The sequence below is a fragment of the Triturus cristatus genome, chromosome 8 (assembly GCF_964204655.1).
Source record: "Triturus cristatus chromosome 8, aTriCri1.1, whole genome shotgun sequence".
NCBI lineage: Eukaryota > Metazoa > Chordata > Amphibia > Caudata > Salamandridae > Triturus > Triturus cristatus.
Genome location: NC_140591.1, coordinates 1274246893 through 1274267598, shown reverse-complemented (window position 1 = coordinate 1274267598; position 20706 = coordinate 1274246893). Strand labels below are relative to the sequence as shown.

The following is a 20706-nucleotide window of genomic DNA, read 5'->3' as shown; positions in this document are numbered from 1 at the left end:
GCGGGGAGCTGTGATTGGGCCTTACGGTGGTGGAGGCAGCTGGTGGCATAAGCGATCATTGCACCGGCATGCAGGCTCGGGTCCGGTGGTGTGCCCCCCCCCCTCCTGGGGGCATTGTTCACACTGTGCGGGGGATAGGGGATGCAGTCGGCCCGCGGGGGTGGCGAGTGGGGGGCTCATCTTCTGTGCTGTTCGCCTGGTCGGGCCGTGCTCAGGGGAGGTGTGAGGCGCCTTGGAGGCAGTGGAGGAGTCTGGTGGCTCGAAGGAGCGGCTACTAGGCCTACAGGAGAGTGGACCAAGGTGTGGGCCTCCGCCCCCATAGGGGCAATTGAATATTGATGGGGGATCGGCAGTGCGGTCGGCCCGCGGGAGAGGTGCAGGGGTGTCATCGCAGGTTTTGTTCCTTCCTCCTCACCTGGGCTCTGTGAGGGTCAGCTTGCCTCCCACATCGGCAGTCGGGCGGACCGCGTGGGGCTGGTTTGCCGGCTGGGGAGCACCTCCATCTTGCTGGCGGACTGGTGGGGAATCGGCGGCTGAAGCGGGCCGCGGGGGCGGGGCTCCAGTGGCTTGAGTTTGGTTTCTGCTTCCCCCGCCGTGCTGGGTTATTTGAGGAGCTGGCCAGGACGGTGGCCTGTGGATCTGCGACCCCAAGTATATCTTCGTCGCGAGAGAGTGCAGGTGGTGGGGGACTGGTGGCGACGTCGAGCCACGAGGGGGGGCTGCGGAGTGGCCTTATACGTGGGTGTTTATTTCCCTCCCCTGGTGTGGTGTCGGGATTGGCGGTTACCCACATCGGCGGTCGGTCGGGCCGCGTGGGCACCCATCGGGCCTCAGGGACGGTGGATATTGCCGCGAAGGGTGGCAACGCACGGCAGGAGTGCTAGCGCGCCCCATTGTTCTGACGATAGCGACCGGGCAGTGGCAGCGGATCCAACTTTGTATAAGAGTCTGGGATCCCCGGAGAGGGGGGGCCGAGTAAAGAACAGATAGGCGGGGGAACGGTTGCGTCTGCTGGCAGGCTCCCATTCGGTGGCCGGGTCGGACCGCGGGGGCTGGCAGTTTTCGCGCCTGTGACCTGCTCGGCTCTCCCTGGTGCGGTGCGGGGACGTCGGGGGCAACCATGCCAAGAGACAAGGGGAGTGGCGGATCGAGCAAGCAAGGCCCCATCGACAAGTTCACAGGTCCGGGGGCGGGGGTCGCCGGGGGCCCACCGGGGGCAACACCGGACAATGCAACTCTCCTGTCAGCCATCACCCAGTCAAGGGACATGCTGTACGCAAAAATTGGGGCGGTTGGGGCGGACGTAATCACGGAGGCTGAAACCCGGATCTCGGGGGTAGAGGACGAAGTTACAGTGTTGAAACAGAAGGTTGCTAAAATGGAGACAGTCCAGAAGGGCCTTGCACTTCGTGTGGAGGATGCGGAAGGGAGGGCTCGACGCAACAACTTGTGGTTTGTTGGTTTTCCGGAGGGCTGTGAAGAGGGCAACACGGAATGATTCCTGACGCAATGGCTAGAGAGCTGGCTCCCTCCTGAGGCCCGGTCCCGGTGTTTTGTGGTGGAGTGGGCTCACAGAGCTCTGGTGCAGAAACCCCCGGTGGGGACTCGCCCGCTGCCCATTATCGCCAAGTTATTAAATTACCTCGACCGGGACGCTATCCTGAAGCAAGCTAGGGTGCAGGAATCCCTGCATTACAATAATGCCCGCATTCTTATATTTCCAGACTACACAAGACTAGTTCAGCAGCAGCGTCAATCGTTCATGGCGGTGAAGGCCCGCTTGCAGGACCTTAAGCTCCAGTATGCCCTGCTCTATCCGGCGCGCCTTAGGGTGGTATTCCGCTCCCGCACCCATTTCTTCGACACCCCGGAAGAGGTGTTCAAATGGACAGATGAGACAGTGCGAGTAAGGCCGCATACCCCGCCAGGCAGGGAGTCTGACTCGTCATCAGGCGGGGTGGCTCAGAAGGGCCCTCGGTGACTACACCAGAAAAGCAGCAGAAGATCTAGATCCCAGAGGCGCTCCCGGTCCGGCAGTGTCTCCTCTCCGGGGGGCTCTATATCAGGGCACCAAACTATTGAACCCTAAAATAAGATGCTAAGGGGGCATTGTGGGGAAGTGGCAGCTGTTTTCGTAGGGGGAGTTACAATGTGGGTGGGTCTCCCAGCCACGACCATGGGGGTGGGGGACACGCTCAGGCGATATGGGCTGTGAGATGGGGATCCATTGGTCGGGGTGGGTCTCATCCCCCTGTTGGGGATTGGGGCTCGGTCCAGCCGCGACAGATACTTCAGAGTTCTTTGAGGTATAGGGTGGGGGGTTAGTTGGGGAGGGGTTGTATCAGTTTTCCGATCGCACTTATGCTGGACACTTGGTCTTCGTCTCTGCGCCGCCACGATTCTATGCTCGCTGGGCTGGGACGTGCGCCATCACATGATAGGAATGCCTAATAATAGTAACCTACACCTGGGCAGTCTTCGTATTATTAGCTGGAATGTGCGGGGGGCCCTGGACAAAATCATGCGCGGGGCGATACTCCATCAGGCGAAGAGGGCTAGGGCGGATGTTTTAATGCTACAGGAAACGCATTTGTTGGGTACAAAGGCCCTTTGCTTACAACAGTATGGCTTTCAGCAGGTATTTCACGCTGGCTTTACAAGGGGTTCGCGAGGAGTGGCGATATTGATAGGGTCCCGTATGTACATGTACAACAGTTGGCCGATACACAGAGGTAGTATCTATTTATTAGGGGCAGAATTGGGGAGGATTTTCTCATCCTGGGTAGTGTTTATGCTCCCCCTCCTTTACAATGGAACCTGGTAGAGAAACTGCTCTCCTTGTGGGCTGACATGCCAGATGGATTATCCGAGTAGGGTGGAGATTGGAACGACGTGATGGACATGTCCAAAGATAGGACTAGAGTTGGGGGTTGCCTGGGGAGTGGTCTTTCCACGAAACTACACTCGCTAGTTATGGGCTTGGATTAGATAGATGTATGGCGACGGAAGCATGGCGATCGGTGGGGATACACATACCTTTCGGCGGTTCATCACTCATTATCTAGGCTTGACTATATCTTTGTTCCTCTGGTGACAGTGGGAAGGGTGGCGTCAGCGGAAATTCTGCCTCGCTGCCTTTCGGATCACTCTCCGGTGTCCGTTGAGATATGTATAGGTAGGGGGAAACAATCATTTCGATGGAGATTATCCACTTGGCACTTTCAACATACGGAGTATGGGTCCCATATGAGTGAGGCGATTGCTCGGTATCTGTCGAACAATGAGGGATCTGTCAATGGCGCCACGCTTTTGTGGGAAGCGATGAAGCCCACATTGCGAGGAATTGATATATCTTGGTGCGCGGCGGCCTGTAGGAAGCGCAGGGAAGAGCTGATTCTTGCAGAGGCGATGGTGGAGGCACTGGAGCGTCGGTGTCAGAGGACTGGGTGGGATCAGAACGCGTGGCAATAGCTCTATGCACAACAGGCCTGTGCAGCCCTGCTGCTGGATGAGGCACGTCAGGTCTGGTTGGTGACGCGTAGCAGAGTATATCAATGGGGGGACAAGTCTAGTAAAATGTTGCATCGTCTCTGTCAGGGTACCTTCCATTCCCAGGACCTACCGGGTATTCCGGATTCGGCAGGGAGGCCGATCCCGGATCCCCCAGCCATAGCAGAGAGCTTCGCCGTCTATTTTGCAGAATTGAATGCTCCGCGGGAAGTTTTACCAGGAGCCACCATAGATGGGTTCCTCGCGGACTTGCCTCCCAAAATGGTGTCGGGTGTGGTGCGGGACCAGTTGGAGGCCCCTTTGACAGATGAGGAGCTGTGGGTGGCACTGGGGGAGCTCAACTCGGGTAAGGCACTGGGAGCCAATGGGTTTCCTAGTGAATTTTTCCGAAGGTATAATATGCAATTGGCCCCGTATTACCGAGCAGTAGTGGAGGAGGCCCGGGAAAGGTGGGTGCTCCCATTGGATTGGAGGCACGCGGAAGTGGTGGTATTCCACAAGCCAGGTCGGCCTCCGGATCAGCATGCCTCATATCGCCCCATATCCTTGTTAAACGTGGAGGCTAAAATACTGGCGAAGGCATTGGCAAATCGTCTTTTGCCTCATATCACTGCCTTAGTGCACCCGGACTAAGCGGGATTTATGCCCCAGCGGGCGACTAGACACAACATACTGAGGGCGCACGTCACAGTGGCGGCAATACGGAAGACGGGAGAATCGGCGGCTCTACTACTGGCAGATATGGACAGGGCGTTCGACTCCCTTAGCTGGGTTTACCTTTTTGCATTGCTACGTAGACTCAATCCCCCACCTTTTCCATAGGGCGGGGTACAAGGCAGGGGTGCCCGCTGTCTCCATACCTCTTCGCCCTAGCCATGGAGCCGTTGGCGAGGTGGGTACGCATTGATGCGCAGGTCTGGGGATTTGAATGGGCCCCGGGACTGTCCGACCCGATTGCGTTATACACAGATGATGTCCTGTTTTTTCTTACTGACGTGGACAGGACAGGACCGCGGCTGCTGCGCATCATGCAGATTTTTGGGGAAACATCGGGTGTGCATATGAATCCTCACAAGTCTATTTTGTGGGCTCTGGGGGAGCGGGCGCGAGTGGGTGCCTGGGCTTCCTCTAGTCAATTGGCAGTGGGGGTCCTGAAGTATTTGGGGGTATTCCTGCCGGATGTGCCGACTATCTCCTGGAAGCGAAATGTGGCTCCGGTGTGGGAGCGAGTTCGCTCAGACATTAAATCTTGGTCTCGTATGCCCCTGACCCTATCTGGAAGATCACCAACTTTCAAGATGGTGGCGCTCCCTCAGCTCCTTTATCAGCTGCAGAACCACCCATACCGGATTCCACCTGGCTGGTTTAGGCTGGTGAATTCGGTGCTTTCTGTCCATATATTGCGGAGGGCTGGCGACCTCGGATATCTTATCATACTACCAGGCTTCGCACTTGCTAGTTCTTAATGAATGGTGGTATGGGGAGAGGGGAGATCCGGCATATGCGCTGAAGCGGCTGCTTATGTGGAGTCACACCTTACACACGCTCCTATACTCGACCTCGTTGAGAGGTGCGCTGCCACCGGTCACACAGATAGTGTTTCAGATCTGGAGGCAGGCTCTGTGTCGCATGAGATGGTGGAACACCTTGACTCGGGAGACCCCTCTGTGGAATAATGGGCATCTGCCCCAACTGGCGGCACTACAGGGATTCAAGGGCTGGGATGATATTGTCATTTCAACACTGGGAGATGTAATGAGGGGTAGGAAACTCAAATCCTTTCAGGATCTACAGTGGGAGTTCCACATGCCACAGGCACAATTTTTTCGATATATACAGCTCCGTCACGCCCTGTCACCTAGTCTGGTGGGTTTAGAGTCCCTCCCTGAATTTAGCCAACTGGAGGCGAAAGTCTTTATGGGGGACCTTAAGAGAAAAAAAAATGTCCAAGATATATCAATCCCTGATCACACACAGTTCCCCCACACTGAGCAAACTGCGGGGGGATTGGGAGGCAGATGTGGGCGCCCTAGAGGAAGAGGACTGGAGGGAGGCACTGGCAGCGCCGCGGGGCGCAGCTATAGCCATGAGACTCCGACTGGTTCAGTTTAAATATCTTCACAGGGTATATTTTACAAGAACACGATTGTGGTGGCCGGGATTGATTGCGTCCCCGGAGTGTCTGCGGTGTGGTAGGGAGGAGGGCACATTTCTGCACACAATATGGTAGTGCACGTCATTAGATTGTTTTTGGAGGGGAGTGTTGGCATGCCTTTCGGAGGTGCTGGGGTGGGAGCTCCCCCGATCGCCGCGGCTGGCTATACTTCATGTCATGAAAGGCATAGGGGGTAATATTTATAAACAACACCTTATGTTGTTGGGGTTTACGCTGGCTAAGCGAGATATTGCTAGGGAGTGGAAGGCTGCACGAGCGCTGTCCATGACAGTATGGAAGACTGGATTAGATTTTTGTATGGGACTGGAGCAGCCCGTCTTTGCGGCCAGGGGGTGCCCACGCAAACATTACAAGATCTGGAAAAGGTGGGCAGACTATCGAGGAATATGGTTCGATCCGCCGGTGGAGGAGGAGACCCGTACGTTGGGGTAGCTGCTAGTAGGGTCCAGTGGCCACGGAGGGGGTACGTGGGGGTACGAGCCATGAGGGTGGGATATATGGTTGGTGGGAGTGGGAGGGCAAAATTAGGCGGCAGTTGTGCGATCATAAGGGAGTTGGGGGAGGGAGGGGGGAGTTCAGGGAGGGGATACTAAGTGTTTTCAAATATGCATTTGTTATGCATCGTGATTTTACCCCTTTTTCTTGTTTATCTTTTGCTTTAGTACACATATGTCATTTGCTTGCCGGTATATGTATGATGAATATGGCAGACGTCTCAGGAGTACAGTGCCCTGCGCTGTGATAGTCAAATTGACACAATAAAATATGTTTTAAAAAACATAAAACGTTGATTCTTGTGACTTGTAGAGGCCACTGATCTCCTTTGTGCTTGGAAATTTACTCTGATATTAGCAGTAGTTCTGGTTCAGAACCAAACTCCTCACAACATCCATTCTCCCTCGGATTCAAATGCAAGAAAAATGATTACAACAGTCTAGTAACAATGCCAGTTGTTTACATCCATTTGCTGTTTCCTAATCATAGTTTTTTTGCAAAGGCAATGTTTCTATCAACTTCCTCTTCCTGCAGCCATAATATAGTGTTTTCTTTCTGTCTCATTGTCTTAGTAGGAGGCTGGCTATTTACGAATCCGGAGGCAATATGCTCAACAGGAAGTCCTAACTATCAGTATCCACGACCATTTTCTCAGTCTAACCCAAACAGTCACCATGGGTGTGAACATTATTCTACCGTTCGAGGTCATCGGACTTCACCATATTCAACTAATTATATACACAGGAATCAATCCACAGGTACAATTATCGCTTTATATGATGGGATGTTTTACAAACTATTTTTGAGGAATTTACAAGGACTTTGAAGCAAGCAGTTGTGTACTGCAAAATGTGTAAAAAGGCAAAAGAAAACAGTGATTGGTCAACACTGTTTTCCTATGCTGTGTCAAGAACAAAAACCTAGCTACATCAGGCTTGCATAATCAGGTTAACCCAATAACACCTTTAGACATTTAGAAACACATGAAACGGTATACAAAGGATTCAACTCACAGGATCAACTCGTTGAGTTTGGTCCAATGCATGGCCTTAAACATTCAGAGCCTGGGTAAGAAACAGGAAAGATAAGCTATGAGAAGCAGAGGCCACAGCCTTGATGCGTGCTGGGTCTTAGCTCCCACAAAGTCCAAAGAATCAGCCTCCCAAAAGATAAACTGGTCTATTTGAGGAATCCCTGGCTCACCTTTCATAACTTGGCAAAAGCATCCAAGGGCTTCTACTGAGAAATGCATATGGTACATGTCCTACAGTATGAAAACAGCAGTACTGTTAAAATTAAAGAAGTACACATTTTTTCTAAACCTAGTTAGTTAGACGGGGAGAATAAAATGCAATGATTAAATGCTACAAAAGAATTAAGGATATCATTTGAGGTCAAATGTTATAGCAATATCTGTTCAATGAAAAAACTCTTGGAAAGAAAAAAAACAGTGTCAGTGCATGAGGTGAGGTAGGAAAGGCTTTGACCTAAGCATCCCTTGCTGATTGACCCAGTATGGATCACAGCTGAGTAGCAGTTAGTTGTTCTTTGTACTTTGAAACTTTCTGAAAGATTTCGGCAGGCAAGGCTCAAAGCTGATCCAACTCATGAGATCGGGTACATCATGTTTCACATGAATGAGCAGGCTTCACTGCTAGGTCTCGAACAACCATGGAAGTCAGCAAGAAGCTGGCACCACTACCCCCTGGGAGCAGTTTTCCAAACGTGGAAATTCAAGACAAACCTGGAGACACATCTTTCTCAATCCTCTCTGTAAGGCAGTCAGGAGTTCTGGAATGCAGCAAGTAGGGAAGTCTTCTTTTCTTGATATGTTCCAATTAGTTTTTTGCTGGTAAATAGTCAACAAGAGCAATTTAAAGGGTAAACCCTGTCTTTAAAGCTGACAAAAAAATATGCAGTTCAGACTAAAATTCCCAGGCTTTCCCTTTCTATTATTTGCAGCAATATGACACAGTTCTTGCTTTAAGAATATGCATTCAGGCATACCATTTTCACTAGTCATTTCCACCACAGAAATAGAAAATGGTGGTTTCTCAATTTCCATGTGCTCACCTTTTTCCTTCGTAAACTTTACCTGGGTCACCTTGTTATCCCTAGGAAAGATGTGTACTCTGTGAGGTTGGTTAGATTTTGACTATCCTATTCTGGTGGATCAATATTCAAATATTTAGATGTTATTTGTAGTTTATCAATCAGAGGGCCTAGAGATAATTTAGTGTGTGGCATACACCTATAAATAAAATGGGCCTGATTCACAAAGGCCCTTCACACTTGTGGTGTAAAGGACCTTCTGCATTTTGGGCGGAATCTCGGTAAGGAGAATTCTCACTGCAGAGATTCCACTACGAGTATGGAGACTCCCCTACGCCACAATTGTGAAGGCCCTTTGTGAATCAGGTCCAATGAAAATTAATTAAAATAAATAAAGAAGAATGAGTACTGTGGTTGATTGAATAATAGGCCCTGTGCCCAACTCCGGGAAGCCATGCAATGTGGGGGGTGGGGTTTTGGCCAAGGACCTAGCCGTAGGCCACGTCATGTGCCAAGAGGCAACTGAGCATGTCTGATGGACATGCGCAGCTGGTCTGGTTGGAAGGTCTAGGGGCAGCGGCTAGCTGTAGGTAAGGGCCTATAAAATTGTACAAGACTAATGGCCATCATCAGTGATATCATTTCTGATTTCACAGAGAGGTCATGTGTGAGGTAATCAACAGCGCATAGTGGGGACATGAGTTATAGTCTGCACTGCTCAATGTACATAAAGAATCTCAGTATTTTTTGGGGGGTTTGCATTACAAGTGAGTCACTTTAACTGACTGTTTTTAATTGGACTCTCTGATGTTTTTATAAACAAATGTTGATTTTATTTTGAGCAAAGGAAACTATAACTTAATTTTACAAAAGTTTTTCAGTGTACACTTCGTGAAATGTTCCCAAAAAAGTGCGCCCGTAATTCTAGTTGTGGATGGAAAGTTTCCGGGTGATCTGTCAAGCAAGGGACAAAAAAAGAGGGGGGTAAAAAAAGTGTTAATTCCCATAGAGTATTTCAACACGGATGCAGCTCGAACTGCTGGATGGAATTATACCAAATTTGGCAGATAGGTAGACTTTGCTCGGCAGATTACGCTTTTTATTTGGTGTAAATCCGACCAGTAGTTTTTGAGAAATTAAATTAAATCCAAATTTGTATATCTAGGTGGAGCCTAAGCACAGATCTTATTGTGAGATCTTATTTGGATGTCAGCACTTCAACCAGAAAGTGATGGCAGCCATCTTGGGACCAATATACATGATATCACCCTATTGAAATGCAGGATAGTAAATGGCGGTTTTTGAGGTCTACAAAAGGAGAACGTAGAAAGGGTGATAACAGATTTTAGTTACAAATTAAATCATTTGTTGCTATGGTGATTTTTCCCTGTGAAAAAGCCTTCTGCTGGGATTTCAAGAATCATGTTTGAGAGAAAACCGTTTTCTCATGCTTTTCCCATAGAGGTTATATAAGGTACTCTAGAAGCTAGAATGAGAGCATATTTTCTGTAAATTCACACTATGTTTCTCAGTCATATGAGAATGAAGTCCAACATTCTCAGTAAAACATGTACTTATAACAGGAGAGCCTGTCTATTGATTCCCTTGTGTTCTACTGCAGCCCCCCAGAGTGTTCTAAAGAACTCCAAGAGCGCTATGACAAACGTGTGGCACATCTGAAACCATCTTGATTGAATCACACTGGTAAAACTTAAAACATTTAATTTAGAAAAGAACAAAATGAGGTGTTTCATTTTGTCATAGAAACGATGGTTAATGAAGTATAGCCCAATGACAGAAGTGTGCAAAACACTTAGTTGTTTTGTTTTTTGCGGATTTATATAGCGTAGACTTGACCCGAAGGTATTAGAGTGCTTTACATGCGCATCTGTTACATTTCACATTCCTTTTTGGCTTTAGGCATAGGGAAATTAAGTGATTTGCCCAGAATCACAGGATTTCGAGCTAACGCTGAAACTCACACCTCGTTCCCCAGATGCAAAGTCCACAGCTCTGGCCGGAATGGCACATTCTCTTGCCTAAGTGCAACATATAATCAAGTGATCAACTGGATAAAAAAAACATAAAGACAGCATATAATTTTAAAGTGCTTGTTGCTATTTGAGAACTCAGAAAATATGTCCTCATATTAGTTTTTTAGAGCACTAAGTAACTAACCATAATTATTATGGGAATAAGATCCTCTCATTTTTATAATTTCTGAAGGGAATGTTTTAGGTATTACAGTTTTGATTACATCAAGATGACGTCAGGCGTGCCACACTTTTGTAATAAATATAGAATGTTAGCAATCTAGTTGTTCATTAGACTACTGTGGGGAGGCAGATGTCAGGGGCACAGAGTCGGATAATTGTGGACAGGGAGGAGGGTGCAGAGGAAACAAGTTGGGCACGCTGGGCAGGCGGGATGGACAGTGGCAGCACAACAGACCATGGAGGGCAGTGGAAAGAGGGCAGGGGTAACAAACCAACAATGCAGAACAGGCAGGAGAGGCTGTGGGAATATAACAGACCATTGAGGGCAGAAGGAAGAGGCAGTGGCAGTACAACAATACGTGCCAACAGACCCAATCCAGGCCGGAGAGTCCCGATGTTTTAAAGCCCAAAAGGGATTTATTTTATCTGTCTCCTGCCTAAATTCTCCTCTTTTTCAATGTAAATCAATAGAGAAAATCAATTCCCCAGTTTTCTTTTCAAAATCTCCCTCTTACCAAGTTCATAATGTTGGCAAATATGGTACATTGAATCACTGAGGGCAGGGGGAATGGGGTAGTGACATGAAATTGGATAACGGAGGGCAGGGGCACCAAATTGACCTTACAGGGCATTTGTCAGGGGTTGCAGCAGCACAATACACCACACAGGGCAAGCAGGACTGCAGTGCAGCACAACAGACCATGGAAAGCAATATGGAGGGGACAGGGCCATGTACATGGACAACAAGGGGGGGGAAGGCAAGGGCAGCAAGCTGTCCATACCGGACAAACAGGAGGGACAATTGGAGCATAATGGACCATGAAGGGCAGGAGAGAGGGGGCAGGGGCCTGCACATGGAAAACATAGGGCAAGGTGGCAGGGCTGGAGCAGCAAGCTGACCATGGAGGGCAGACGGGATGGGCACTGAAAGAACAACACACCATAGAGGGCAACAGTGAGACGATAATGGCATACACACAGACAACGAAGGGAAGGTGGGAGGGTTGGAGGTGGTCAGGGGCAGCAGGCTGACCCCTCAGGGTGAATGGGAGGGGCTATGGCAGCACAGAAGGCCATTCATGGCAAGCGGGAGGGTTAGTGGCAGTACAACAGGCATGGTGGGCAAGAGGGAGTGGGCAGGGGCATGTACAAAAGACCATGAAGGACATAAGGGTTGATATAGATACATACACACACACATATAGATACATACATACACACACACACACATATATACTGCACTAGTATAGTTATGTGCGAGTAAGATTTTTCCTAGGAAAGGAAAATTTTGTTTTCTAAAAACTTTGCAGTAGTTTCACAGTTTGGCATGAAATATTTTTTTAAAGTACATTCACTTTTGGGCCTTCATGGCAATTACCATGCAGATATGTCAAGCAGGGTGTCAAAAAAAGGGGGAAGGGGTCCAAAAACTGCCAGTTCCCATTTTAAATTCATAGGAAGCTTTGCTCTCTGATACAAAGCTGAACCGAATTAAACAATATTTGGCATGTATGTTGAACTTTACTCGAAGAACTGCCTTTTCTAAATTGAGTGCAAATCGGTGCAGTAGTTTTTGATAAATGTACATTTAAAAAGTTGTTCAGGTTGGACATGAAGAGGTTAAACTTTAGAGATGTCTGGACAGTTAACATGCGGAGAATCTGTGGTACCCTTACCAGGAACCTCTGTAGTCCCAAAATTAAAAAATACGCGCATCTGATTGGCTGAGATAGTGTTTTTAACCAACAACCATTTCAGTACAAAAGATCAAAAGAAGGATCTGGAGTGACATAACGATCTGATTGGCTGGCCGCAAAATCTGGAAAAAATGCTGTGGCCACATTTACAAGGCGTAAGGGTCCAGTCCCTAAGTCATGAAAATAAACTGGAAAGGCACAAAAGGGGGCATGGTGAGCACACCGTGACCCCCAGGTCCATGTGGCGGGGACTCAAACCTGACTTCCCCCTATGAATAGACAGTGAAAAAAGTGTTGATTTCGTTGTGGGATTTGCTGATCCTGCATCAGGATCAGCAGACCCCAACAAGGCTTCCTCAGTGCCACAGATCCAAAATTGGTAAAGCAGTGGTAGGGCTAGATTCACAAAAAAAGGAAAGAAGAAGGCTTGCAGACCCCAGGCCTTGCCCCTCAGTGGAGGACTCGGTGCAGGACACAGCTGCAGGCCAAGCCTGGTGGCCAACCTGCTGTATGCTGTGGGGGCTGATCTCTTGGGGTGAGCTGGCTGCAGGGCCTAGCCTTAGACCAGGCCCTGCAGCCAACCACCCTGCATACGGTCAAAGGCCATGCGCAACAGGGAATGACTTCCCACAGAGGGTTGGGCGCAGGAACGGGCCAGAAGTCAGGCCGTGCTGCCAAACCCTGTTGTACACAACCAAAAGGTTTGCAGAAAGGCAAAAGTGTTCCGTTTTCATAGGGTAGACATGCTTTGTAGGAACCAACCAATAAAGGTTGATAACAGTACACTACATTGGGCTGCATGGGCGAAGTTATGGATTTCTGGAGTGATAAAGGTTTGTCAAGAAAACACTATGTTAAGTTTTGATTTCCTAAAGTTTAAATGCAATGTACAAAATAACCAAATAAAAAATTGAATTTATTCACAGCCTCTATTTTATATAAATCCATATAGGCAGATCCACTTCATTTAAGAGGTTGACAAACAATGACATAACTGGATTGAAGATTTGAGTTTGCCAATTAGAACTTAAATGTGGAAAAACATAGTATTAACTAATCCAAAAATCGTTTTACGATAAAAACAAATATGGAAAAGAGAATCTGTTTTAGATTATATTGGCTTTCAATTAGAATATTTAAATTGGGATTGTCTACTTGGGACAGTTGCTAGAACTGTTATTTAGCACCTGCCTCTTTTAAAGACATGTACTGGAGCTGTCAGAAAATAGTTCTCTTTTGGGTTGAATTTTTAAAGCACGTGGAGCCGGTTGTAAGAGCGAAAGTCGATAAGTCAGCTCTACTAATTTTATACATTGCTTTACTAACGAAAATAGATATTCACAGAGTAGAATTTAAGGGATTATTTAATCCTTGGCAGAGCCGAAGATGTCTTGAAACGGCCCAAAACTGGATTGTACATATCTCTTGTTAGAACTGGGGGTCTGTAGTTGGCAGAGGTAGGTACCTTTGACCAAATAGGGACCCTTGCTTCTAGTCAGGGTCTGCCTCCAGAGGGAGTAATTTCTAAGATCCTTGCTTTCAATTCCATCTCCATCAAACTTTTCACATGCTCCAGTTGCATCCTCTTTTCCTCTAGGGCCAATTCCCTAGTTTGCAATTCAAATTCTAACTGCCCACTTAACGTGAGCTTGGTCAGCTCCATCTTATGCATCCTACACTCCTTCCTTTCCTCAAACTCCTCTGGGGACAGGCCTTTGGTAGAAACACTGCTACCTACTGGGGAAGTTGCTCTCCTCCCCCCTGGACCCAATGGCCCCTCCAGCTGCTCCTCTGCATTCTCAACCCCTTCCTCATTCTCAGGGGTATTCCTTGCTTCGACCCAGGCCCTCAGCGAACTTATCCTTCTTGGTGAGACCGGTCATTGCAACTTAAAATGTTAGCTGTCTCACATTGTAGCATTCCAGTTTCTCCTCTTCCCAATCAAAATCAACAGATGCTATGAATGCTGCTTTACTCATGGTGGTCACACTTGGCAGTTCTTGGCAAAAATAGAAAATCCCAGGAAAAACAATCTACCAAAAGTATGTGGTCACGTTTGGTCTGCACTCACTAGTAGTGTTCACCAATCACTGTATATGAGTCACAAATGCAAGTCCAGAATCCTCACCGCTGACCACCAATGTTAGAACTGGGGGTCTCTAGTTGTCAGAGGTAGGGTGTCGCCACTGTCGCTTCGCATCGCAGAAGCACCTCGCATCGCGGGAGAAGAGTGTCGCTGTCACATCAGACACCGTCGCATCATCGGAGAAGCGTGTCGCCGCCGCAGCCGCTGTTGTCGCATCACTGATGAAGGGTGTCACCTCTGCAGCCGTCACATCGCCTTACCGAAGCGTCTCGCATCACCGGAAAAGAGTGTCGCCGTCACATCAGACGCCGTTGCATCACCAGAGAAGCGTGTCGCAGGGCCTGTCACGGCTCGGAAGAATCGTTGAGTCGCCGCACGGCCATCGTCACCCTTCTCCAGTGATGTGACGACAGCGGCGGCGACACACTTCTTCTTCGTGAGTCGTGCTTCCAGCTCCTTGTGACACGCAGTCCCGCAAAAGGCCCAGCACAACAGCAGGCACTTCAAAAGAACTCTTGGGGAGCTGGTTGGTGAAGTCTGTTGTCCCTGAGACTTCAGCAGGAGGCAAGCTCAATCTCAAGCCCTTGGAGATCCTTCACAAGTTGATTTGAAAGTAGCACAAAGTCCTTTCTCCTTTCTTAGGCAGTCAGGCAACCACTGCAGGCCAATCCCCCCAAACAGCACTCAGCTAGGGATAGTCAGTTTCTCTGGTTCCTCTCCTCAGCAAAGGTTCTTCTAGTTTCCCAAAGTGATCTAAAGTTCTGGGATCTGGGTCCCCCCTTTTATACTAATTTTATCTTTGTTCTCTGAAGGCAGAGAGGCATTTGCCTAGTCCAAACCAGTTCTGGTCAGTCCTGGAGCACTTTGTTGACAAGACTCCTTCTTTCTTTTCACAGTGTAGGCCAGGGACATCAGACGCACCACAGGAGGTGGAGACAGCATTGTGGAGGGAAGGCACATCCCTATTCAGGTCCTAGGTGCAACTCCTCCCACCCATCCACATGCAGATCTCTCTATTCAGCCCTGTGCTGACTCACCCTGTCTCCTGGAATCCCCCAGCCCCTGTCACTCAAACTCCAGACAAGGAATACACAACATAGCAGAGGCAGTCTTGGATAGTTAGAAAGTAGGTATTTTCTTGCCTAAGAGTGGTATTTTCAAACACAGAATGTTAAAACCAACTTCACTAAAAGATGTATTTTATCATTCTGAGTTCAGGTATACTAAACTCGAATTTCTACCTAGTCTACTGAGTCAGTTGGGATTATAAGATGTTATAATCAAACTACCCATTCTGGCCTATGGGGAACAGGTAGCCTTGCAATAGTGAAAAACGAAAATGGCTGTAATTTAGTATTAGGACATGCCACACACACCAGGGCATGTCCTACCTCATACTTACAATGCACCCTGCCCTTGGGCCTACCTTATGGGTGTCTGATATGAAGAAAAGAGAAGGTTTAGGGACTGGCAAGTGGGTGCCCTTGGCCAGTTAACATGGCCGTACCAGACTGCACACAGGCTCTGCAATGGCAGGCCTTAGACACACTTTACAGGCTGCTTCTGTGAGGAGCACAACCAGTGCTGCAAGCCCACCAGCAGCATTTGATTTACAAGCCCTGGGCACACTCAGTGCACTGATCTAGGGTATGACAAGTAAACCAAATCAGTCAATCATGGAGTCACTAATCCATACATCAATTTTCCCATAGGGAGCACTTGCACTGTGACACTGAATAGCAGTGGCACAGTGCCCGAAGCATCCAACACAAGCAAAAACACATGAGGCAACAGCAAAATATGGAAGAGAGACCCACGCCAATGGTGCCAGGTCTAACATCTCTCTATTCTCAAGATTTAGTTTAAAGAATGGACATAGAAGACAAAATATGGAGGGATCCGATCTCATTTAACAATCTGTATTCCTGAGGTGATGAGCAAGTTGTTTTGTCATTGATGTGATTTTAATCGTTCTACTTCCTCTTATCTTTTTGTTTATTTGTTTTGTTATATTCTAGTGTTGTGTTGTGTTAATAATCCTATTTATTTCACTATTATGATTAATTTACATAAAGGATATTGCCTGATTATTTCCTTGACACAACAGAGAATACTTCCCTCATATATGTTTGTAAGATTGACGCTACATAAAGAATGGCAGCATTTGGTCTCCTAATATTGAACTGCGTCATACCAATTAGAACAATGGTCCCTTTAAAGGAAATACATGTATTACTAATATCTCCACAGGGGGATGTCCCCTTTTTTCTCTAATTACTTTTCTCCCCCTTCCCCCCCCTCAACCTCTCACATACCTTACCCCCCCCCTCTGGCACACCCACACGCATAATAATGCGGGCACACCTATTACCGTGCAGCCAAGCTCCACAGGGCCTAATTGTTGTACGGTCACACCATCACCGGACCCATATTATGTCAGAGTCACTACGTCAGGAACCGTCAGTGACCCTCCCTCCCCCTTTCACGTCATTCCCTTACTGGTCTTTTGAGACCTCCCTCTGGAAGAAAGAAGGCGCCAACAAAGCAAGACACATTGTTCTATAAAGAACCTGGTGGGTAGGGGGGGGGTAGGGGGAGGTAGGGCGCGAACCTGGAGAGGACAACATCTCCCATCCAACCCGGTGGGGGAGGAGGCAGACAAACGGGCCTATGCAGGTATGCACATATACATACCTCTCCCCTTTCTTCTGTTTTTGTCTCTGTTTGTGGGTTTCTCCTCATACCATCCCCTATCCCCGTCATTACCCCCTTTATAGATTGCAGTGGAGGACTGTTATGCGTAGGCTTAATGTGTCAAGACTTTTTGGAGACACATCACACGTTTGTATTGATTATGTATATATACCCTAGAATGATGTATGTTCACCCCTATTTTATTTCTAGATCAAATTGTTTGAATACGCAATAAAGAAATACAGCACAAAAAAAGGAAATACATGTGTCTACTTTCCTTCTGACTTCTCTGTCACCCAAAACAAATCTATTATGCTCCTTCCAATGATGGTGCTAATTCATTTTAATTGGACTGATATTTCATAATGTAAAGACTATCGAGTGATACTAATCAGAACTTACTACAAAGCATACAAAATATTTATATTACAGTTGATTAAAGTGTATTATGTATTCTCGACATAGTCAGGTACATTGGTTGAATTAAATAAAAGCTTTGATAAAAAGAAACGAGTGCAGATAATGTGTATTCATTTGTATTTTTATTTTTACCTCTGAATTAGCAAAATCAGAGAGCGCAAGTAATAATCTTCAAGTTTTCCCTGGACATGGCAGCTGGACGCCACTGCCCTACCCCCATCAACACTCGAGCATGCTCTCGGAGCCTCACTCCAATGGCAATGCCACCAACAGTGCAAGGTAAGAACTAACCAGGAAACAAAGCACTTGCGCCCTCTACTGCATGACATGTGGATGACACAGCTTTAGAGTGTAAAGCCCCAACCCCATTACTGTACAAGCATTTGGTGGACAAATCAGCACATAGCTGAGTATGTATGAGTTTTGTGGTGCCCAAAGGCTTTTAGCCGAGACGCTGGTGTGCTGGTCTCTATTGCTGGCTGTACCCTAATTCTATGGGAGAAAAGCCACATGCAAAGTAACATCTGCTCTAACTCTATCACATTCAGCCTTATAACCCCACCCGTGTTGCCACAGACCATCCAGTTTTGAGGTGGACTACAATTTTCAATCCTCAGGGCCTTTGTTGGAGAAGGACGTGGTTAACGCCAAGTGTAGACCAAAGAGGAGCAGTCTTCTTCCCTCAGTGACTACAGAGGCCCCAGGCCCACTGTCAAAGGCAGTGCTGATGTGCTGTGGCACAAACGCTTGGGGCACCATCCTCTACTCACTGCATAAGGATAAGAAGGTCCACCCATGTGTACGTCCTAGGAAGGCACAGCCCTCTTACAGCATGGACGTCACTTAGGGACACCAGGGGTAGCATCTGTGACCCCTGGCTTGCCCCTTGTGACCCCTGGCATTGCATTTGCAAGCCTAAGATGTTGCAAAATCAGTGCCAAGATTACAGGGCCGGCTATGCATTCGTTATCTTCAGCACATTTTTCTTTATACTTATAGTGAATAATATTCAATTAATAAATATTAGTGTAATAAAAACACTCAGCTATAATGAAGACACTTAGCTGGAACTGGGCCTTTGGTGGCAGCTGGAACAAGTAAAACATTTTTTAAATGTATGTTGTTTTTGTGCGTGTGGGTGACAATGTGTTTGTGTAATAATAAGAGCGTAAATGTGTGAACATGTGTCTGTATGTGTAAGCATGTGTGTATGTGTGGGTATGTGACTGAGAGTCAATGACAGGTAGTGAGTGAGAGTGTAAGATTGAGGCCCAAATGAACTATTCTTTGATGCGATGCAACGCCACACCATAATGGGAGAGAGAATAAATGCACCATATCTGCTAAGATATGGTGCATTATTTTCTCCCTATGCGCTGGTGCATTTTAGGCTGCCTTTCAAAAGGTGCATCCGGCACAAACAGGGACAGTGCATGTATTACACAAATGTGCTGTCCCCTGGGCAGTCGTGAACTTGTGCTGCACTCTGGGCTGTGCATTCAGGGGAAATATGGAGCGGATGCTTCAAAGCCGCTCCATGTTTCACAATGAAGGTGGCATGCCGTTTGCACTTTCAAGAGGGGAGAGAGACCCCTTGCATGCAGGTGCAGTAAGTGACTGCATCCACCTGCAGAGTTATGTCTGAGGGGGTTCATGGGACCCACTTTTTCCCTCCCGAGGGCTGCTTTCGGAGGCACACTAAAAGTGCACCTTTTTGTTGCTCACTTTCAATTTGTCTCCTATTGGCTCTGCACTCAATCCACAATACTGTGCGGGTGGAGAGGCAAAGTGATTACCTCAGTTGCATGGGGCTATGCCCCATGCAAGTGAGGGAACGCCCTCTTACGATAGTGCTTGTGCTACATGTGCGCCAGAGCTATTAGAATTACAGGAGAGACGCACAAGCACCTGCAGCCCCTTCTGTAATACCATTGTGCCCCCAGGGTGCACAAAATGGGCGCACATGCCTGTTACACCCCGGGGGCACAATGTATAATATGGCCCCTGATCTCCTGCCACCAACCCACACCAATTTGCGGTATTACTCTGTGTCACTCCAATGTACAAAAAGGTCCTAGTTTCCTGCTAACCGTCCCACCACCATCTTCTGTGCATTCTGCCTCTGAACCCAAATCTGCACTTTCCACTCTCTCAGAAAGCCAGTGCCAACGACTTGCCAACTCACTGGCAGACCAAAAAAGCAAAGTAGACCCTTAACGTCTTCACTAGTGCAGAGTAATTTAATGACTACTTCTAAAATGTCAATCAGAAACTTTAATGTCAAACTTGAATATCACAATAAACAATGTTGCATGTTAACTCTGCAGCAAAAACTCACAATTATATTGTTTATTTCAATTTTTGCAGCCACTACCCATGTCTGTGGACTGTCAGCAACAGCTCGGTAAATGTTGGAAACAATGGGAATAACGTGACTGTCAATCCGCCGCGTGCGTTCCTTAGAGCCAACTCGTTATCACTGGCTCCATCAATGACGCCATCATCCCTTGCACCGCAGGGAGCAGTGACTAGCGGCATTGAAATACCAGGGGAGCCACCTCTTACCAGACTGGCCGTGTCTACTTGGACATCTGTCTCCTCTCATTCCTTCTGACAGAAACATGCATCATCTCAAGACCTTCAACAAATTATATTCAAGCAACTTGCAAGTCCGTTGCTAGTTTAAAGGTTTATGTAAATTATGTAGCATATTAAAATGTATGTTTTGGGTAAGACACTGGTACAGAAGTAAATAAATTAATTGAACAAAGTATGCGAGTTATAGAAAGAGTGTTTGTTACGGAAAGAGTCGACTTTTGTCTTTTGTATTTACCACATTTGATTGTAGGAGGATTTTGTGAATGTACGATACTTTTTAGATTTTTTTTTGTGGCATATTTGTACTTATTTTTGATATTTGATATGTTATCATCCGTTTATCTTGCAGGCAGCGAGGGGTCCTGTGAATTGCCTCTTGTAGTGCACACTTTCTCTGACGTTTATTCAGCCAACGAAAAGTATGTGGTGACGGCCATGCCTGCCAGCACCAATAACAAAGCCTAGAATCCCACGCCACTGGAATATTTTACATACAAACGGCAACATAGGACAAGCATTGGCATAGCCAATAGGTCTCGCTTTCGGGACCTTATAAGTATTTAGTTATGCAGCACAATATCCTTGGTGTAACCAAATCAACTGTTGCATGGCTAAACACTTATAAGGTCCAAAAGGCGAGACCTATTAGCTTTGGCAATGCTTGTTTCTTCTTCTATTCCCCAGGGGTTTTGCTTGAGGCTCATGACACGTGGCTGACGCTGGCATTTCTTAGCTATTTAAAAAGCCTGTATGTAAAACTCT

General features: G+C 47.5%; 1 protein-coding gene across 1 annotated transcript in view; it reads left to right on the top strand.

Annotated features, from left to right (window-relative positions):
• TBX19 (T-box transcription factor 19) overlaps positions 1-19985 on the top strand; it is a 289720-nt gene extending 269735 nt beyond the window's left edge. Inside the window, exons 6-8 of the mRNA XM_085620539.1 lie at positions 6754-6939; positions 17490-17625; positions 19714-19985. Of these exons, the coding sequence (XP_085476665.1) occupies positions 6754-6939; positions 17490-17625; positions 19714-19960 (569 nt within the window). The 3' untranslated portion in view covers positions 19961-19985. The remainder of the gene's footprint in view (positions 1-6753; positions 6940-17489; positions 17626-19713) is intronic.
• The last annotated feature ends 721 nt before the right edge of the window (positions 19986-20706 follow it).